The sequence below is a fragment of the Anopheles stephensi genome, chromosome 3 (genome assembly GCF_013141755.1).
Source record: "Anopheles stephensi strain Indian chromosome 3, UCI_ANSTEP_V1.0, whole genome shotgun sequence".
Classification (NCBI taxonomy): Eukaryota; Metazoa; Arthropoda; class Insecta; order Diptera; family Culicidae; genus Anopheles; species Anopheles stephensi.
In genome coordinates this window covers 43,730,676-43,748,302 of record NC_050203.1, presented here as the reverse complement: position 1 = coordinate 43,748,302, position 17,627 = coordinate 43,730,676, and the positions used below count along the sequence as shown (strand labels likewise).

Sequence of the window (17,627 nt, the reverse complement as noted above, 5' to 3'; positions counted from 1 at the left end):
AAGCATGGGGTGTAAATTGTTCACTTGTTAACAACTGGCAATGGCTTTTCCCACAGGGAGAAGCACACCAGCGCTGGCAGCTAGCTAGTGAGCCCGGGCGCAACACCAACCCTTCGCCAATGGGGGTTGATAACTAGTTGTTCGAGGTGCATTCGTAGCGGATTTGAATGGGCGAACAGAGCCAGCCTTTTGTTTGGGCTGCCGAAGAACAGCGGAAGATGTTCTGTTGCTATTGCACCCCTTCCAATATGGTATATGAAATCCTTGTTTACATGCGCAATCAACACCAGCTTACCAGTGGATGCGGTATATTTAATTATACAGCTCATGAGATTAATTGAAATCCTCGAGAAATAAAAGGAATAATTGGCGTAAAATTGAGTTTGATGTTTTGAGCAGCTTGGCACAGTGCACCAATGCAAAAGGCAATTTGGTTTTTCTTTTTATATTTGGTCGTAATTTATTTAAAGAAAAGAGTTTAGAGCATAGCAGGATTGTCATAATATTGAGACTCAGATGCTCAAAACTATGTTAGTGTTACATCTATTTCTTCTTGTTGGCGATCCTGAGGTCCCTAGTCTTATTGACACCACGTAGTGGGATAGTCAGTTCTCACTACGGGGTAACAGCCCGGATGGGATTTGTTGCCTCTACTACCGGCCGTCGATTTACATATTACATTTGAAAGGAGCCTGGTAAAAAAGCTTAAATATTTTTCGGTTCTATGCAGCGTATACAACAACAAAAAATAACGAGAGATTGAAAAAAGCTGTAAATAAGCATACATATTCCCATGTTACGATTAGAGGTGAAATATGAACGTGTTGAAGCAAATAAAAGTAGATAGTGTGCTCGTTTTATTCAAAGACAGTTTTAATAAAATTCCATTTAATAAATGCTTTGAACATTTTTATTTCATCTTAAAAAAATAAAAGGAAATCCAAAGTAATTATGTTACGTGCAATGCGGTTTTGCGTCACGACGGCTTGCTCCGTCGTGTATATTGTGTTAAGAGTATGATGGAATGGTTTTGATGCATTCTACTCTGAGAAACATCGAAAGGAGAATAAGGAAATTCTGAGCTTATACAAATAACGTAACATTGCGATCGGTAAAGCACGGTTCGCTTAATAAATTGGACTGTTTGGTCCTCTGATTTGTTTGATTTGATCAAACATTGCATTGAATAAGACCATAGTTTGCTAAACATTTCTCGATACCTGCCTCGACCACGTCCAATACATTTCCTATGTTTAAATTTTAGGTTTCTGGCCACTGGAAGGCTTAGTCTCTATATAAGGAAATAAAGAATATTTGCAACAAACCAAGCATTTTCTTTTTAGGCAGTAGTTTTCAGTATGTATGTCTTTAGACCTTCACACATATCGAGAGGTAAGTAAGAATCGTTACATTATTGCGCCCGTTTAGAGGTTCAACAATGAAGTGATTGCTTTGCTCGCTCAGCAACATATCTTTCGGGAGAAAAGCTATTCATGTTGTTTTAGGTAGTAGTTTTCAGTATGTATGTCTTTAGACCTTCAAACATATAACTTTTTGGGGCGGTCGGTGGCCGAGGCGACAGCGGCGCCGGTCTTTACACGGCACAGCCGGGGTTCAAATCTCATTCAGACATAGACCGCCTCCCCGTACGTAAGGCTGACTACTTTTCTACGGGTAAAATCAAGTCACAGAAAGCCAGAAATGGCAGGCCGTGACCTCTCGAGGTTGTAGTGCCAATGAAGAAGAAGAAGAAGCATTTTCTTTTAATGCTTTTTAGCTTCCAGACATGCTGATACAGACCAACGCTCAATAAAGCGCGATTTGAGAGATCCGCCTGGGTGGTGTTAATCAAGTCACACGTGGAAGTTTACCAATGACGGATTCACGAGGGTATATTGGGCCAAATACAACAAAATAAGTCCGTAGTGATGATTGACTAGCCAACAAGGTGGTATCAATAAGTCTTATAGGAAAGGAAAGGCAAACAAAAGCCTTAAGAGGTCGCTAAAGCCAAGAAATATTGAAGATATCTGTATTGATAGCAATTAAAAGATCCATTCAATGGTCCTTGGAATGCTCAGTAAGGAATGCCGTGGGATACTGGTGACATAATGAGACCCGTTTTCCACTTAAAAAAAAATTTCAATCATACTTGCATTCTGAAGCTGTATCAAATCAAATCGATTTTTGTCGATTCCATTCGCAGAACAGAGTAACCAGCTACGGGTAGATAAAATGCCAGGCTAACCGAAACTGGCAGGTCCATCCAGTCATAGGCCAGATACGTATCTTCAGATTGTAGCCCTGAATACGTTATCCCACTAATGGAAGATAACATAGTAAGTCGAATAGCTAGAAACGATCCAACATTATTGCATGTGTTATAGCACTATGTGCAATTAAAACATTTGCATGATATTAGGCACTAAGGTTCGGGTAATTTTTCAACTGCTGTATCGTGCCAAAACTCTTTGAGTCTCGCTTGTATAGTGCCTACCTTACGGGTAAGACTGATTTTCGGTCATTGAAATGACAGACATTATCCCAATCAGGAGGACCCAATCAGTCCTTAACTATGTAGAGCGAAATAGGAACTGGAATAAAAAGAAATAATAAACCATGGCAAACAAAACAATAAGGCCAGGTTGTTCTTGAAGAATAAAAAAAAAACATAGAAACCCAAATTAAATTTTAGGAGTTGGAGGCAATAATCTGCGTTAGTTTAAACCCAATAGGTCATCAACCATCATCAACCAAATTATAGAAAACAAACTAATCATTTATTATGATCAACAATTGCGCTCAAACGAACAAGCAAGTGCGGTAGAATTCGATTTAAACACTTACGCTTTCTGGAACAGATTTCTCGACGCGAAAGCGTATTGCGGCACTGAAATTTGATCAGCATAAGTAAGACTATTCCCAAAACCAGAAGCACCCGACACACCGAAACAATGATTTTCTTTATAAAAAGGTTTACATCCTTCGTATTTATTGGTTGGTTTTACTCTTTCGTAGTAGATCGACCTGGCAAGTTCGATTAATTTTCTAAAACAGTGGCATTAGGCTAAACTTTACAGTATCTACAACGTTGCCTTTTACATCCGTTTGTCACGAGTTCTTACAGGGTACATGGTAAATAAATTATTAAAACAACAGAACAATTTCACTTTTCCTACCGTAAGCTTCAACTAAATGCTTCACAATATGGTACAATACGTCGTTCTATGCACAACTGCTATGCGTTTGATACAAACGCGAAATCCGTGCGTTACAACACGTCAACCCGTCCGAAGGTCGATTGCTGCCGCCTCGATTTGATTACGCTTCGCACTTGTAAGGCTTGAACAGTTTCGGTTTTTCCGGCGTCACGGGCAGTAACGTTGTCTGCGGGCTAACTGACTGGTTGACGACGGCAGCGGCGGCGGCCGCTAGCAACAGTCCCTTCGTCGAACCGTTAAGGGACTTTACCGGACTGACGCTGGCGTTGCTCGAGTTTGAGGTCGATGCGGAAGTGTCAAATTTGGAAACGGACACGGGACTGAGCGAGAGTGCCGAATGGGGCGATGCAACAGGGCTTCGGCCTTGGTGGTGAAGATGGTGCTGTGCACCACTGCCGACGGTGTCCTGCGGTGGTGTTTGAGCCTTTGGCATGCTGAGTGGTGCGTACTGCGAGGGTGGCATAGTGCCGGTGACCAACATGGAGTTCGCCGCTGGATACACTCCGGGAGCCGTCGGTCCGGTGACGGGTGCCCCGGGCAGTGTGGTAGCGGTCGTGCGCTGCGGGAGCGGATACGGTGTGTAGCGGGGGTAGCCGTAAGCGGTGAAGGCATGGGCACTTGTTTGCATACTGTTCGCACCCGGCACTACCGGCGGCGGAATAACTGGCATCTGGGTGAGCATGGGTGCGGGCGGATAGCCGTACGGCATGCCGACCGAGTTGGCAGCTGCCTGCAGGATCGAGGCGGCAAACGCCGGATCCGAGTAGACGGCAGCGTACGGCCAGGCCACCGCTATCCGTTGCCGTTTGTCCTTCATGCGGCGATTCTGAAACCAAACCTGGGAGTAGAAGAAACAAACACAGAAACGATCCATTAGCATGGGCGATCGTGGATGAGTTACACGGTTCAATGAAGCCGCGAAACAGCGCAAATCGTGAATCATCAGCGTTTAAAGCACAGCGTGGACTCGAGATGGAATTTAAGCAGAAAGTTGTACCGAACGCACAATTAGCACCTCACGGGTTGTAAAGCTTCTTCTTTATCACCTTTATCTAAACCCTCTCGAAAGCACGCGGTATTAACAATGGGCTCAATTATTTATTTTCAGTAGCCACCGACACAACAATAAAAGTCAGGCAGTAAAATTGCCCCCACGCTGAACGGAAAGATGGAAAGATGACGGAAGAATGTGCTACCGATCTTTCCAATCCAAACAACTATATTTTCGTTTCGGATTTCACCATCCACCGTCCGTCCCGCCGGTGAACGTGGAATGCGGTGGATGAAATCCGTCATAATCATAATGTTGGTGATCATCAGCAAAAGCCGCCGAAGAAAAGGATCGTGCGATTTTATTGACTTTTTGCTGTCCCATGGGCCCGGCAATGGCGCGATCGGGCGGCATCACCACAAAGGCAAGGTGATAATTATATTAATTTTATAATCGTTATATACGATAATTGCTCGCAACAACTAATGTATCGCGACCCGAATGCGTCCTGGGAAACGCAGATACTAACCTTGATGGTGGACTCGGGTAGGTTGAGCTGTGCGGCCAGCTCGCAGCGACGGGGTCGCGAGACGTAGTTTTCCTTGTAGAACTCCTTTTCGAGACGGGCCAGCTGGTCGCGGGTAAAGGCGGTTCGGTAGCGCCGGACAGATGGGTCCAGGGGCGGCTGCTGGTTGTTGCCTCCGTGCTCCGAGGAAGGTGGACTGTTGCAGTCTGCGAGGAAGCGAGGAAGAGCGAGTTTAGCATTTTAGCAGTACAGAAAGAACGCGGCCGCACACAGCCGGAAACACTAGGCCCGGATAGAAAGCAGATGAGCCCGCGGAGTCACACAGTTGCAGCCGTGTGACTTCACTTATCAAGGGTCAAGTGGTTCCGCGCTCTTCCGCTACCAGGGCAGGCTGTGCAATGTAGCGGAAGCGCTTCGGAAAGATGTAGAGACATGTTTTTACACATGCTCCAAAGTACTTCCGCAGCCCTAATAGCCGCTCTTGTTTGGCAACATCCACTTAGCGACCACTTTGATCTTCGGCAATCCATTTCGGCTAGTTTATAAAGCTAATGACTGTGTGACCGGAAGTGGCTGTTCGGCTTGATTCTTACCGCTTAGTGGAGATAATGGAGGCGACGCCTTCGCGCTGTACTGGTGTGCCATCAGGTCGACGGCTAATCCTACGCTTGAGTCGCGATGCTGCAGTGCATCCATGCCGTAGTTCCGAAAGCCTTGCATTTTGCACTTCAATATCCGTTCGTCACAATTATCTGATTTTGCAGAAGTTGCTCAACGTTCACCAAAGTTGCTTCTCACTGTCACTGAACACTGCATCTATCGACGCTAAACGGTTGGTATCGGCGTTCGCTCCTAATTCATAAAGCACAAACAACACACTGCAAGCACACCTGCGATCGTTGCACCCGTGAAAGTGTGATAATTTCCTACACCGAACAAACACGCACATTGGCTGGGAATCGTTCGCAAACTGATGCCATTTAGAAAAAGCAACTCACCTTATATGTGTTTATGTACCGGCCCGACTTACCGAACGAAACTCCATCGTTGGTCTCTTTCGAGCGCACGGTGCCGAAGCGTGCTGTCGCCGCAGAATAAAAGTGGGCGGAGCCAAAGGACGGAACGTTCGTTGGTGAAGAAGCACGCTTCAAACGCTTCGTACCGGAATCGCATGAGCATTGATGCTCGATCGAACATATAGTTGTGAACAGTTAAATGTTGTGATAATTCACTTAAAATGAATGAAAAATGTTTGCACCAGCTGAAGAATCGATTATCGTGCTCGGTGCAAAGCTCGGCTGCTTCACCTGAGGCAAGCAACGCTACGAATATGACGTAATATAAGACTGTTTGCTGGAAGGATTATGATTCGTTTGCGATTATTACAGTATGATATCGTGCACTATTATGTACCGTGGTCCGCCGCCCTATAACGAAACCACCTTCATCAACACTGTCCAGTGAGCGAGAGCCCGATTTTATAGGATATAATCGTTTGAATGCCCGAATAATTTGATACGTTTGCAAAATTAATAACGAAGACATAGCCAGCATCACTATGTATGTAGGTGGCCGCAGTACATAACCGCCTGCCGCTACCGTGCTGGCCGGGTTGCGGTGAGAGTGGGCGCCGTAGAGAAGTTAAATACAGATAACGAACGCAGAGGGTACATAAGCGTTATACGATGCGCGGACCCGAGATTTTCCGCACCCAAAACTGTCCTCGTTGCCGCGCGGTGTGTTTTCGGGGGGAGCATCATTGTGTTGTATAATCTTCCTGCAGCAGTCCTGAACGGGTCGTAGCGAAACCCCCGGGGCGGCGCTCGAAACGGGAGCGCTCGCTGTGTATGTGCTCGCTGCTGCTAAAATATTGGCAAAATTTATGATTTCGGGTAAGTTTTCGAGCATGGTTGATGATGGCGTTTATGCGCTGTATAATCGAACATTATTACGAAAGGAAATTGATATAAAACGGTTACATGGTGCAGAACTAGTAACGGCAGTGCTATTGTTTCATTCTAGGCCGCTTCCAGGTACCGCGAATTCGCTAAACAAACAACATTAAGGATCGTAACATAATTGCCCGCCGAGGTAGTGCAGAACGCTTCAAACGCTTTACCCGAGCCACCGTGGCTGCGCTGCAAGCGTACACGGCCGCTGTGGTGGGTAGTATCGATGCCACCACATGCCAGGGTGGACATGAGAAAAACAAATACAGGGAGTAGCCTACAACGCCCATTCGTTTGGGAAATTGGATGCTTTCGATTATCGGCCAACAATGGCTAAAACAAATATGTAATTTTATTGGTCCCGGCCCATCACCGTTCTATGCTGGTCTGGAATAGCAGGTCGAGGATCTCTTGGGTATCCGGGTGGGTACCGAAGCAATGCAAGCCAAGCACTGCAAGGATAATAATTTAGAGTGCCATTAGAGCGTTTGCCTCTTTGCCCCCAAAAGCGCATCCCGAACAAAGGTTTCTGGGTAGCGATCTGCGCTGATAGGATAGCAACCTTTTTTATGACAGGTAATTGCAAAAAGTCGCAACAGTATAGCATGCTAACGTCGCGGAAATTGGCCAACCGTGTTTGATGAATTAAGTGACATTCGAATGTGCGCGTTGATGGAATTGCTCATAGGTTTTGTGTGATTGTGGTGTTAATCTAATTGTGAGAGAGAACTGCAACCCTGGTGAATAATTAAGTTGTTGCGCTTCTAGTTATGCTGCTGTGCATAATGGTCTCGCTATATGATGTCGTTCGAAGCGTTATGGGTATTGATACAAAGTTCACAGTGGGGTTTACGCTGTTAAGGAAAGGATCACATTAGTTATAATTAAATAACTCCCTTATTCGAGGTGTTGTCCTGCCATTGACTGAGCTGTCTCGTTAAAATGGTAATTTTCTTGCAAGAATGCTTACATTTGGTTTGGCACAGAGCACAAAGCATTGCTCGAAGGCTCTGAATATACTTAGGAACCGGGCAAAGGCTTAATCTGTGTATGTTTTGATGGTAGGGTATGTAAAACAATAACAATCTCCACCAACCAACCAACCAACCAGCCATACCGACCCGGTTACAGGTCGACCAGGGGGCGATGCAGGGAGGCGTAGGGAGCAGTAAAACTTTGGGTAACCATTTGCCAAATACCGACCCGAAATTGCTGCAATTCCTTGTGTTGTATAAACGATATCGAGCTGGCAAGGGCACAAAACGCCAACGGTAAAAACCAGAAGTGTAGTTAAATTTCAATCGACAACGACCTTGTCGGTAAAGATTGGGATGATATTTTTATGTTTATACAGCTTAATTAGTTCCAATAACCGCCTCCACGACCGCTATTGCTTGCCAACTCGATGGCCTGCACAGCTAAACGACTCCGGTGCTCGGTTTCTCGGTGCCCTTTCTTTGTTTCGCCTCTCGGGACATTTTCGGTTGCTTGTCGGTGTTCATGGTGTTAATAAGATTTCGTTGTGCTCAGTAGGTGCTTAGTCCCTAGAACCCGCATGGAAATTAAGTTATATGGCTACCGAAAGGTTAAGCAATGCATGCAGCAACCATCCTCCGCCAGGAAACGGCAGGAACCGGCAGTAGAGAAATTCGATTCGCCGACTCTTACGGGAAAAAAATGAGCTGAGCGAGCCCAAACTGCACACCATTTGGCAATGGTGTCCCTTGCGGTGTCACAGCACGGCTCCATGGAGAAAAGCACAATAAACACCAACAGTGGTGTGTAAACATACAAAAACAACCAGCAGAGGCAACAGCATCAGTAGTAAGGACTTATCGTCGTCGTCGTCGAGGCTGCGACATCGACTGAGACGCAAAGCGTCCGACGATTGATCCAATGGTGTATGCAATGATCCTTCGTTGCGATCACGATAAGACAGTCTATAAACAACTGTACGCATTTTTGCTATTGGATCGTGCAGGCGAAAGCCACCTACTGCCACCGGCAACATAATCTTCACAGTACCGCCCACTGCCAACTAACCCATTTCCAACCGATGTCCGCGACCAACAACCAATGTAGCGTTGTAACCAATCTAGCTTGTGTGGACCGGAATGGCATAGGAAATCGCTGTGGTTGTGGTTGGTTAGCTTACAGAGCCGGGTAGAGTCATTACGCTTGATGTGGCTCCCTCTGCACTTCTCTGCCACCGATCTAGCCGAACGAACATGATCTACTAATAAATCGCTCTGCGCTTATGAGCTATGACAGCTATATTGCGGGAAGCTGAAAATGCTTACAACTTTGGAGGCAAACGAAATCATTGAGAATAAAAATAACACGCGTCGTCGTCGTCGCGGTTAGACCTCGCGAGAAAAGCATCATAAAATAAGAAGAGCGCAAGCAGCAGCATCAACCATCCTAAAATACGGGCGATAAAACGCAAAATTAATATCGATCAAACTCAGAAAAATGGCTTGGCCCGCAAGCGACTTAATGATGTTTCGCTCCCGCAGCAGATGAACGACATCTTAAATGGTGTTTATGTTGTTGGAGAATGTTGGGTAGCGAAAAAGAAAAAAGAAAAAAAACCAAAACGACATATACCTTATCGTGGTTGTGGCCGAGAGTGTGGGTAAAATAAATTTTAAGCCACGCGTCACCGAAGATTATGACGAAAAGTTTGTGTTTGGTGTGGAAAACGATGCTCGACGATGGCTTCATCGGTTCATCGGAGAATTCGGAGTTCGGTATCGCTCTCGCCGTTGGTTTAACGCAACCCCATGTTTGATCATGTCACAGTACATACCGGATGCTTTTATTTGGTGCGCATGCGCACTACCTGTTCTGTTCCGCAAAACATGGAACACCTCAACCAGCAGCACCAGCTAGCTGTTGCTAATGCCGGAGCTGTTTACAGTAAGACCGCCATTGAGTGTTTTCTACCCTAGAATACACTAGCGATGTTCGTTTTTTTGTTGTTGTTGGTATTGTTCTCGCCTTGAAACGGGGGTTTAGCGCTTGGGTTTCCTTTAAATTTGATTATTGGAAACAAGCAGCGGCCGATGGAAGAAAGTCTTTCTAGGAGCAGGAAGGGCAAGGTGCAAATGTGTCAAACGTGTGAATCGTTCCATGCATTAATAATTAGAATGTTTCGAGCTAAAGAGATCCTGCTTACCGCTCATCAAGCTGTTATACCGAAACCTCACGCAATGGGAATAAATTTCCTTACATTGCAGGTGTTTAAGAGATTCGGAGGTTTTACCAGCATTTTGCTGCTCTTCTTTCAACTATAAATTTGGTTATTGGTTTTTACTGAGCAGTCTTTGTTTCCATCGCCTAATAAGGACGGGGTCGAGAATGGAAAGCGAACTGGTGTTTCGCTAGCCACACATGAAATGAATTATATCAGTTTCATCACTCAAATGCATTTGCAGCCAAAGTACGTATGTATCGTGGTAGGAAAACCAATACGAGAGCCCACGGAAATCAAGAGAGACATTACTTTTAGGTCTTTTGTATGCATGAATTGCTTAAAGTTATCCTAATCTCTGTATCAACGGAGACGCTCACGAAAACATGCCATAATTAACGTGGTCTGAGTATGTTAGGAGCATCAGTCGAGTTGTCGGGAAGGCCGGATACAAAAAGGCGCTGGGGCGAACGGACAGTGATTGGAGTCCAGGTAACAGACACCTAGCATCGTACGATGGACGCGAGCTGTGAAGCATCGGCGAGCTTTTGTTCAAGCGCAAGCAAACAAGAACAGCAGAAGCGCATACTTGACACTATTATTTGTATCTGGCCGTTGTGTGCTTTGACTTAAATTCTTTTTCTCTTTCTTCTTTAGAACTACAACCTCGCGAGGTCGGGCCTGCTATTTCTCGCTTTCTGTCTCTTGATTTTAGCCGTGGAAAGGTAGTCAGTCCTGCTTACTTACTAGTCTTGGATGGGATTTAATCCCCGGTCCTGTCGTATCTCCTTGGCCACCGGATCACCCCAAATTACTCCAATTAGACACTTTATGTTGTTTTCTCTCGACTTATGCAATGATAATGTGATGATTAATTCTATTCGTGGCTTGCGATGCAATCAGCCTAGCAATTCTTATAATTTCATGAACACAAAGAGTCGTATGTAACGAAAGGAAAATAATAAATTTGATCTTTCACTTTTCTCTCACTTTTCCCCTCTTACAGTCGGAAATGATCTACCAAGTCGAGCAAAGCCAAAAGTGGTAAACTCCAAATCTAATTGGCAACCCATTTGGATGTGGGGTTGTAAATACAAACGAAAATGTTTAAGTTTCTCTCTCAGCGACAAATGTTGATCGTTGACCTTGCATTATTCTTTTCTCGTTTGGCGTTTTTGTATCGAACCCAATGGTTCAATGCACATCGATCAGCTTGCAGCACTACTGATTTGCTTACTTTACAACCCAAAAACTCATAAAACGAACGGCAAACAGAGATACTGGGACGTTTTATTACACTACCGTAAATGAATGAAATAGTGAGGTGAGCTGTGCTGGCAAACAAGAACAGAAAAGAAAAGTGAAATACACGAAAGGCATTTCGGCTAGCATTTTAAAGTTCGAGCAGGGGCAATTCGAGAAAGTAATGCCTACAATTTGAGTGTGAACAATTACGGTCCTGTGGAAAGAAAGCACATGGCATAATTAGCCTTTCGACCGATTGATTGTTCCAACAAAGGTGGGATGTTTCTTAACTTTCGACAACGAAAGCCGACATTTGTGCCTTGATGTGTTCAGTTCCAAATTGCAGTTTGTTAGTTATAATCGAAGGTACAATCTTCGAGGGTGGGCGGGGATGGGAGCTTCGATAAATCATGATATCTTTTGTTTGAGCTTCAACTTCGTAGCAGAAGCTTAGGCTGGTGTCATAGGCTGGTGTCCAACTTTGAATGGAATTTGACAGTTATGGTTTCACGACCATTACGACCAAACCGAAAAATGAGACCAGCCAAAGGACCAAAGGACCTCCAGCAAACCGCATCTAACCTCGGGTTGGAGATTAATGAGGCGAATAGCAAAATGATGGGACAGACCAAAATCTAATTTGAGATGAGGTGATGGATTGGATGCTACCGCCAAATATAACGGCGTCGATAGAATATATTAAGGTATCGAGAATTGTAGTTGGAAGATAAGACCGCGTATGTGTTTTGACAGCTTATTAGATTAGACTGAAATATTATCGCTTCGTGGTCTTGATCTGCTGCAACAACCTTCGATACCGCTCACGGGCCAGCGTCGTCGTCTGACAATCGATTGTCCCGGCCGTTCTGGCGACCGCCATCGATCCATCTCGGTTTGAGCGTACCACGCCTCCTCTATCCATGCGGACAGCTTGAAAGGACTTTACGGGTTGGGTCGTCCGGTGATATTCTCATGACATGACCAGCCCTCCGGAGCCTGGCGAGTCTAATTCGCTGCACGATGGTGAGTTCATCGTATAGCTATTTGTCACTTAGTGTCAAGCAATAAGGCCTGTCCGTTCTTGTCGAATTATGAATAATAATTTAATCACTAATATGAACTCATGCACTCGTACTTACTTGGACGATTGATTAAATTTTTACTGAAAAAATATTAGGTGACATGGCGCACTTGCCGCAACATCCGCTACATTAAATTTATTCCCTATATAAAAAAAACTCTTGAACAATTATGTTTCAGCATAACGTGAGATAATTTTTGCTTGATACCACATATTTTGATGGTCAGTCCTCATTAGGGAGGAAGATTCGAATGGGATTTGGCACGTGAGTTTACTATTTGAATAGCAGAAGCATTTCCATTGCGTATATTGGAGCGGTCCAGTGACCTACACGATCGCGGAACCAGTCATCACACGGGGCATGACGGGGTATCAAATCCCATCCACTTCGCCTCCCCGTACGCAGGACTGACTACCCAGCTACGGATAAAATTAAGCCACGGAAAGAAAGGTATGGCTATGCAGAGGCCTGTTGACGATCCAATGCCAAGGAAGAAGAAGATTTGTATTGAAAGCCCTAAGCGGTTAACAGTTATCCTGAGAGAGAGAGAGAGAGAGAGAGAGAGAGAGAGAGAGAGAGAAAGAAAGCTAACGAGAGAGCTAGGTAACGTTTTGTGCGAATGGAAATTTTAAATTTTTGATTGTTTGAAAGAAATCTTGCAATAATATCACGTGTTAATCGTTTATCTGATTTGACCGTGATTTTCACATGAGTTGTCAAATGCACATGGTTTGCTTGCATTTGACATTGTGCAATGTAATGAATAACGGGAGAAATAAATGCCGAGCGAACCTGATAGTCGTGTCAGCCATTCTTAGCCAGCATGGGACCCGCAAACGACACACATCTTGGTGGTAGTAGCAAAAGGATAAGAATGGACAAAAGGGTGCACAACACTGCCGAATGGTTTTTTTTGTGTCGGAATTTATTTTAGTTTCACTGTTGACCGAGCACTTGGTTTGGTAGTGATTCAGAAATCATAACGTCTTATTATAAAAAAAGATACAAATAACTGCTAACAAGCATTCAACAGCTTCCAAATGCGCGCGATATCAAACTACGCAAGGTATGCTAGAAAAGATATGCTTTGCAAAAGAAGCCTTTAATATAGATCAGATATGAAAGGCGCTTTCCACGAAAGTTTATAATAAACAGTTCTTAGTCAACTTCATCGTTCAGGAGTGTTTTAAAATTAAATTTTACATCCCTGTCCAATATTATCCTGATTGTACAAACTAATGTAAGGTTTAGGAACAATTACGACATAACAAGCATACTCGTCGTTGTTTCTTAAGGATTGGGATTTACACACCTTTAACTTTTTTTTACTATTTCACGCACAAATGTTGCATAAAAGCATCAATAAAGATTGTGAAATGTACGTGTACTTCACCTTGTTTTTGTTTGAATGTATTAGCTGCCAGCAATCAGGCGCAGTCTGTTTGCTCTAATTTAACTTTTTCGTCGAAAGTTGCGTTTCCATATAAAAAAAACCGTTCATCATCAAACAATACATCGATTTTTTTAATCGAAACATCCAAAGACTATTTTTTTAGATTCCAGTTTTGTACACCGAAAATAGCGTTCTCTTTCATCGACATTTTCGAATATGCTTTTCAAAACCAAATCATCGAACATAGCATTTTCATGGCGAAACCCATTTAAACATCGAAAACCCATCGAAATTTTCTACGAAAAGAAAACGTAGAATAAAATTCAATTGAATGAAATTCACCACAAAAATTACAAACTAGATGGCGCTACGCGTTGCTCAAATACGAATTTTATCTTACATCGATTTTCTGCTCCACGTTCAGCGAACGTACTGTGCTGGTAGCGCCATCTATTGAGTTTTTGTACGTTTCCGTCATTACGCCATCATTTCATTTTCAAATCAATGAACGAACAGGCGAAATCGGAAAACTTTCACCTTTATGTGGTATACCATGTGGACACATACGTGCGCAGCTTCCGCCGCGAAAGTTGTGTTTTTGCCTTATTCCGTGCCTGTTAGCTGAAAGATTCTTCCATCTCTATCATGCGCGATTGATGACGTCATCGAGCGTAGCTTTCTTTCCTTTTTCTCACACATGCATACAGCATACGGTACGCCCGTTGCAACCGTTGCTTAGTGATGTAACGCGAAGACACAGCCGTCGACAGCTGATCGTCGAAACAAAATAATGTAGCGATCGCAACAATTCCCGGTCGATGTTGGTGGTTTGAAACAGGAAAGCACGGGTACTGCTTGAATTGTTCATAATTAAGTGTTTTAATCGGTGCTGGTTTTCAATGATTTAATTTGGTTTTCAGCTCCTAGCTTCAAACTAAAATAATTATCAAAAAGCTGCAAACATGGAAATAAACAGGGTGAGTGCGAAAGTTAAACCCGAAAGCGGATAACCACCGACGGACGGAGTGTAATAGTTGCAATGCAAAAAGGCATTGGTGTTGGAATGTTTATTGGTGAAAAACGTTTAGTGAACCGAGAGCTTTGTGCTTAATTTTTGTGTTCGTCTATACAAGTGTTCTCGATAGAATTACGAACCAAAAAAACCGTTGGCCGGGCTCACTTATCACACGGCGTTCCCTTAATAATTTCTCGTGTTTCTCCTACCAGAATGCGATAGTTGTACTGCTCGGCATCCAAACTCGTGAAGATAAACATAGGCAGTCGATCGGAGAGTACCCACAGCGTTCCTTCGGTGTCCACCTTAAGATCGTTCGGAAACACTAGCGCATCACTGTCGGAATCAACCAGACCCTGGGTGTCTGCATTCAGCGGCATGCCCGTATTCCAACAGCCCACACCATCCTTGTTGACTTGCGTGTAGAAAATAACGCCTGTTTCGGAATCGTAAAATTCGGCCGATGATTGCGAGTTCGGTCCACGGTCACCCAACAGTTTGTAGTCGTAGTACGCCTGCGAGCTTTGGGCGTACGATTCGTTCTTCAGCACCGTGTTTGATACCATGAACTCTTTCGTGCTAGAAAAAGCGTGAAAGTACACGGGCCTGGTACCGTCGAGCAGGCGTTTTCCCACGGCCATACCAAACACACCATCCGTCCACTGGAAATTCACGCCACCGATGTTGTAATCGCCCGCGAGTGGATCAAAGTGGAAGAAGTTGTGCTTCACGCGCCACGCTCGATCCTCTGCCAAAGAATACACTATCACCGCATAGCTTCCCAAGTCGGGAATGTACGCATGGGCATTATCGCAATCTCCGCGCTCTGCATCAACGATCTGCAATTGGAAGTGGGGCATGCACAATGGTGAGTGAAACCAATTCCTATTATCAACACTATTCGGTGATCCAGTCCGAGGTGAGAGTTACTTACGACATTCGCAAAGAATGAGTCTTCCTTAAGCAGCGTGCTGTTGAAAAAGTGGCGCCGAATGAGCTTATCCGTGTACAGGTCGAAAAGCACAAGCGAAGGTGGCGCGTACTGCACAGCGTCCCCGAGAATATCGGCCAGTCCAGTGTCCATAACCCACAGACGATCGCATTCGTCAGCACGGACCCGGAAGGTGGAAATGATGGTGGCATTATTTTTCAAATATCTCGATCCGTCATCAGATGCTCCATTGCGCTCTGAAATAGAAGAAACGGACAACATGTTGGTATTTTATAAAGTCTAATCAAAACACATGACAATTGATCGACGCTACCTGCAGGAAGCTCATTTTCATCCCATCCCGGGTAAGGGTGCAAATCGGGACTCATACCGTCCGACACGTTCACGTATGTCAGCGATGCAGCTACACCAGATTTCCATCTGCAAGGAAGCATTTTCATGAGCAGGCACAATCTTTTAGATGTTTTATTACAAAAAACCATGGTCTTTACCATAGGCAAACAGGCATAAAAAATAGTAAATAAAAACTAGCACTATATTGTGCATTATTCAACGTGCGCCACAATACCATCCTTCTTATTTTTCCATTCTCGTTATTTCATACAAGCACAAAACTGTGTTGAGCCATGTTTTCGAAAATGTGGCCATGGCCATGGGCAGCAGGTTATGGCGGCGAGGTATTTGTCTTTTTTTCGTAAGGAAGTTTAATTGTAGGTGACATTTATATATTCTTGCAGAAATCCAGTCACCAGCCTTATTTCAAGGCCAACCCCTTTCGTTTCGCAAAAGAACATTGAAAGTGTAAGAAGCTTTCAGATTCGAGCTTGGGTAGCGTTGCAGACAATCCCATGGCGAAGTGCTGGGTGAATATTGGACAAGTCGCAAAGAGGGAAATACACCTGCCTGTCGGTACAAATGCGTTGTTTTATTTGCAGAATGTACTGAAGTAAAAATCGTTCAAACTAACGCACACTCATTGTCTTCGCCTAACACCGTTGTTCACGTTTTCGAACACTTTTTCGGCATTTAATTTAAATTGTAGATGATTTTTAAAACAAAGCTAAATAAAACCGGAATTTGAACTATAAATAAACAGGCTGTGAAACCAGTAAGTAAACCCGACGGACCCAAGCCCACATTGCAGCAGCATGCTTTCACTAACACTAGCTCCTTGGGTAAGGTAACTCTGATCACTAACTGCTGGTTACCTTGGAACAGTGATAAACAGTTTGTCCCGCCAGCGTTCTAGGCCCAGGGGGAGATTGTTGTGCACGATATATTTTCCGGAACTCAACGCATCCTGTTTTGCATCCTCCGAAGGCCAGGCAAACGATACTTCGCGCCACTTGAACTTTTCCTTCAGCTTCACACCGAGCACATTGGGCAGAATTACCAGCGCCCCAATAATGGCCACCGAACACACTACACTACTGAGAACGAGCTTCATAGTGGCGGTCGTTTGTTTGTTTTTTGCTCCGAACAACCCTTAATTGGCACTGCACCGCACCGATCACTCACTCTGGCAGTCGCACACTATACTGACACTGGAAAGAAGAGCGCGCGACCCACGACACGTCCAGCCTGAGACGCGAACAATCGCCAATTGATGGCACTGACGCGTTTGCATACGAGAAAGCCTACCACTACGAGCAGTGATCATCCGGGGGCAGAAGCTGGCTCTCGTAAAACCGGCCACAGATCGCGCTCTATCAACCCGCGTACCGGTTTTGTTCCATAGCAGTGTTTTTCCCTGCGTTCGTCTTTCCGCTAGTTTTTGTTTTGTTTTTTGTTCGCTCTCGCTCTCAACCCCGTGATCTTCATCTGCCAGTCAACGCTCACCGGCGCTGGTGTACTAAATCCGAAATCGATTCCATCGATCCACCTAGCGTTGTGCGTCGTCCGAGCGATGCTTAGCGAAACCCAAAAACTTTTTGCAGCTTCTTTCGTTTCCGTTTTGCGTGTGATATAACCTGCCAGAATGATCGAATGGTAGGAGTCGAACGGTAAAAGATTAAATATTGTTCTAGTTCTTGAACTCGCGGTATACCAGTGGACGGCAT

The 17,627-nt window shown here is 44.6% G+C and overlaps 2 protein-coding genes across 2 annotated transcripts; both read right to left on the bottom strand.

Moving 5' to 3' along the window:
- Window positions 1-2,958: 2,958 nt before the first annotated feature.
- On the bottom strand, window positions 2,959-5,708 carry LOC118510968 (segmentation protein even-skipped). Its single transcript, XM_036053459.1, has 3 exons — window positions 5,332-5,708; window positions 4,742-4,944; window positions 2,959-4,059 (listed from the first exon to the last, which is right to left on the bottom strand). Exons 1-3 carry the CDS (start codon window positions 5,456-5,458, stop codon window positions 3,322-3,324), a joined length of 1,068 nt encoding a protein of 355 aa, XP_035909352.1. The 5' UTR covers window positions 5,459-5,708; the 3' UTR covers window positions 2,959-3,321.
- Window positions 5,709-14,628: 8,920 nt separating this feature from the next.
- LOC118510967 (L-dopachrome tautomerase yellow-f2) lies at window positions 14,629-17,524 on the bottom strand. Its single transcript, XM_036053458.1, has 4 exons — window positions 16,776-17,524; window positions 15,881-15,987; window positions 15,550-15,803; window positions 14,629-15,454 (listed from the first exon to the last, which is right to left on the bottom strand). Exons 1-4 carry the CDS (start codon window positions 17,012-17,014, stop codon window positions 14,777-14,779), a joined length of 1,278 nt encoding a protein of 425 aa, XP_035909351.1. The 5' UTR covers window positions 17,015-17,524; the 3' UTR covers window positions 14,629-14,776.
- Between the last annotated feature and the right edge of the window lie 103 nt (window positions 17,525-17,627).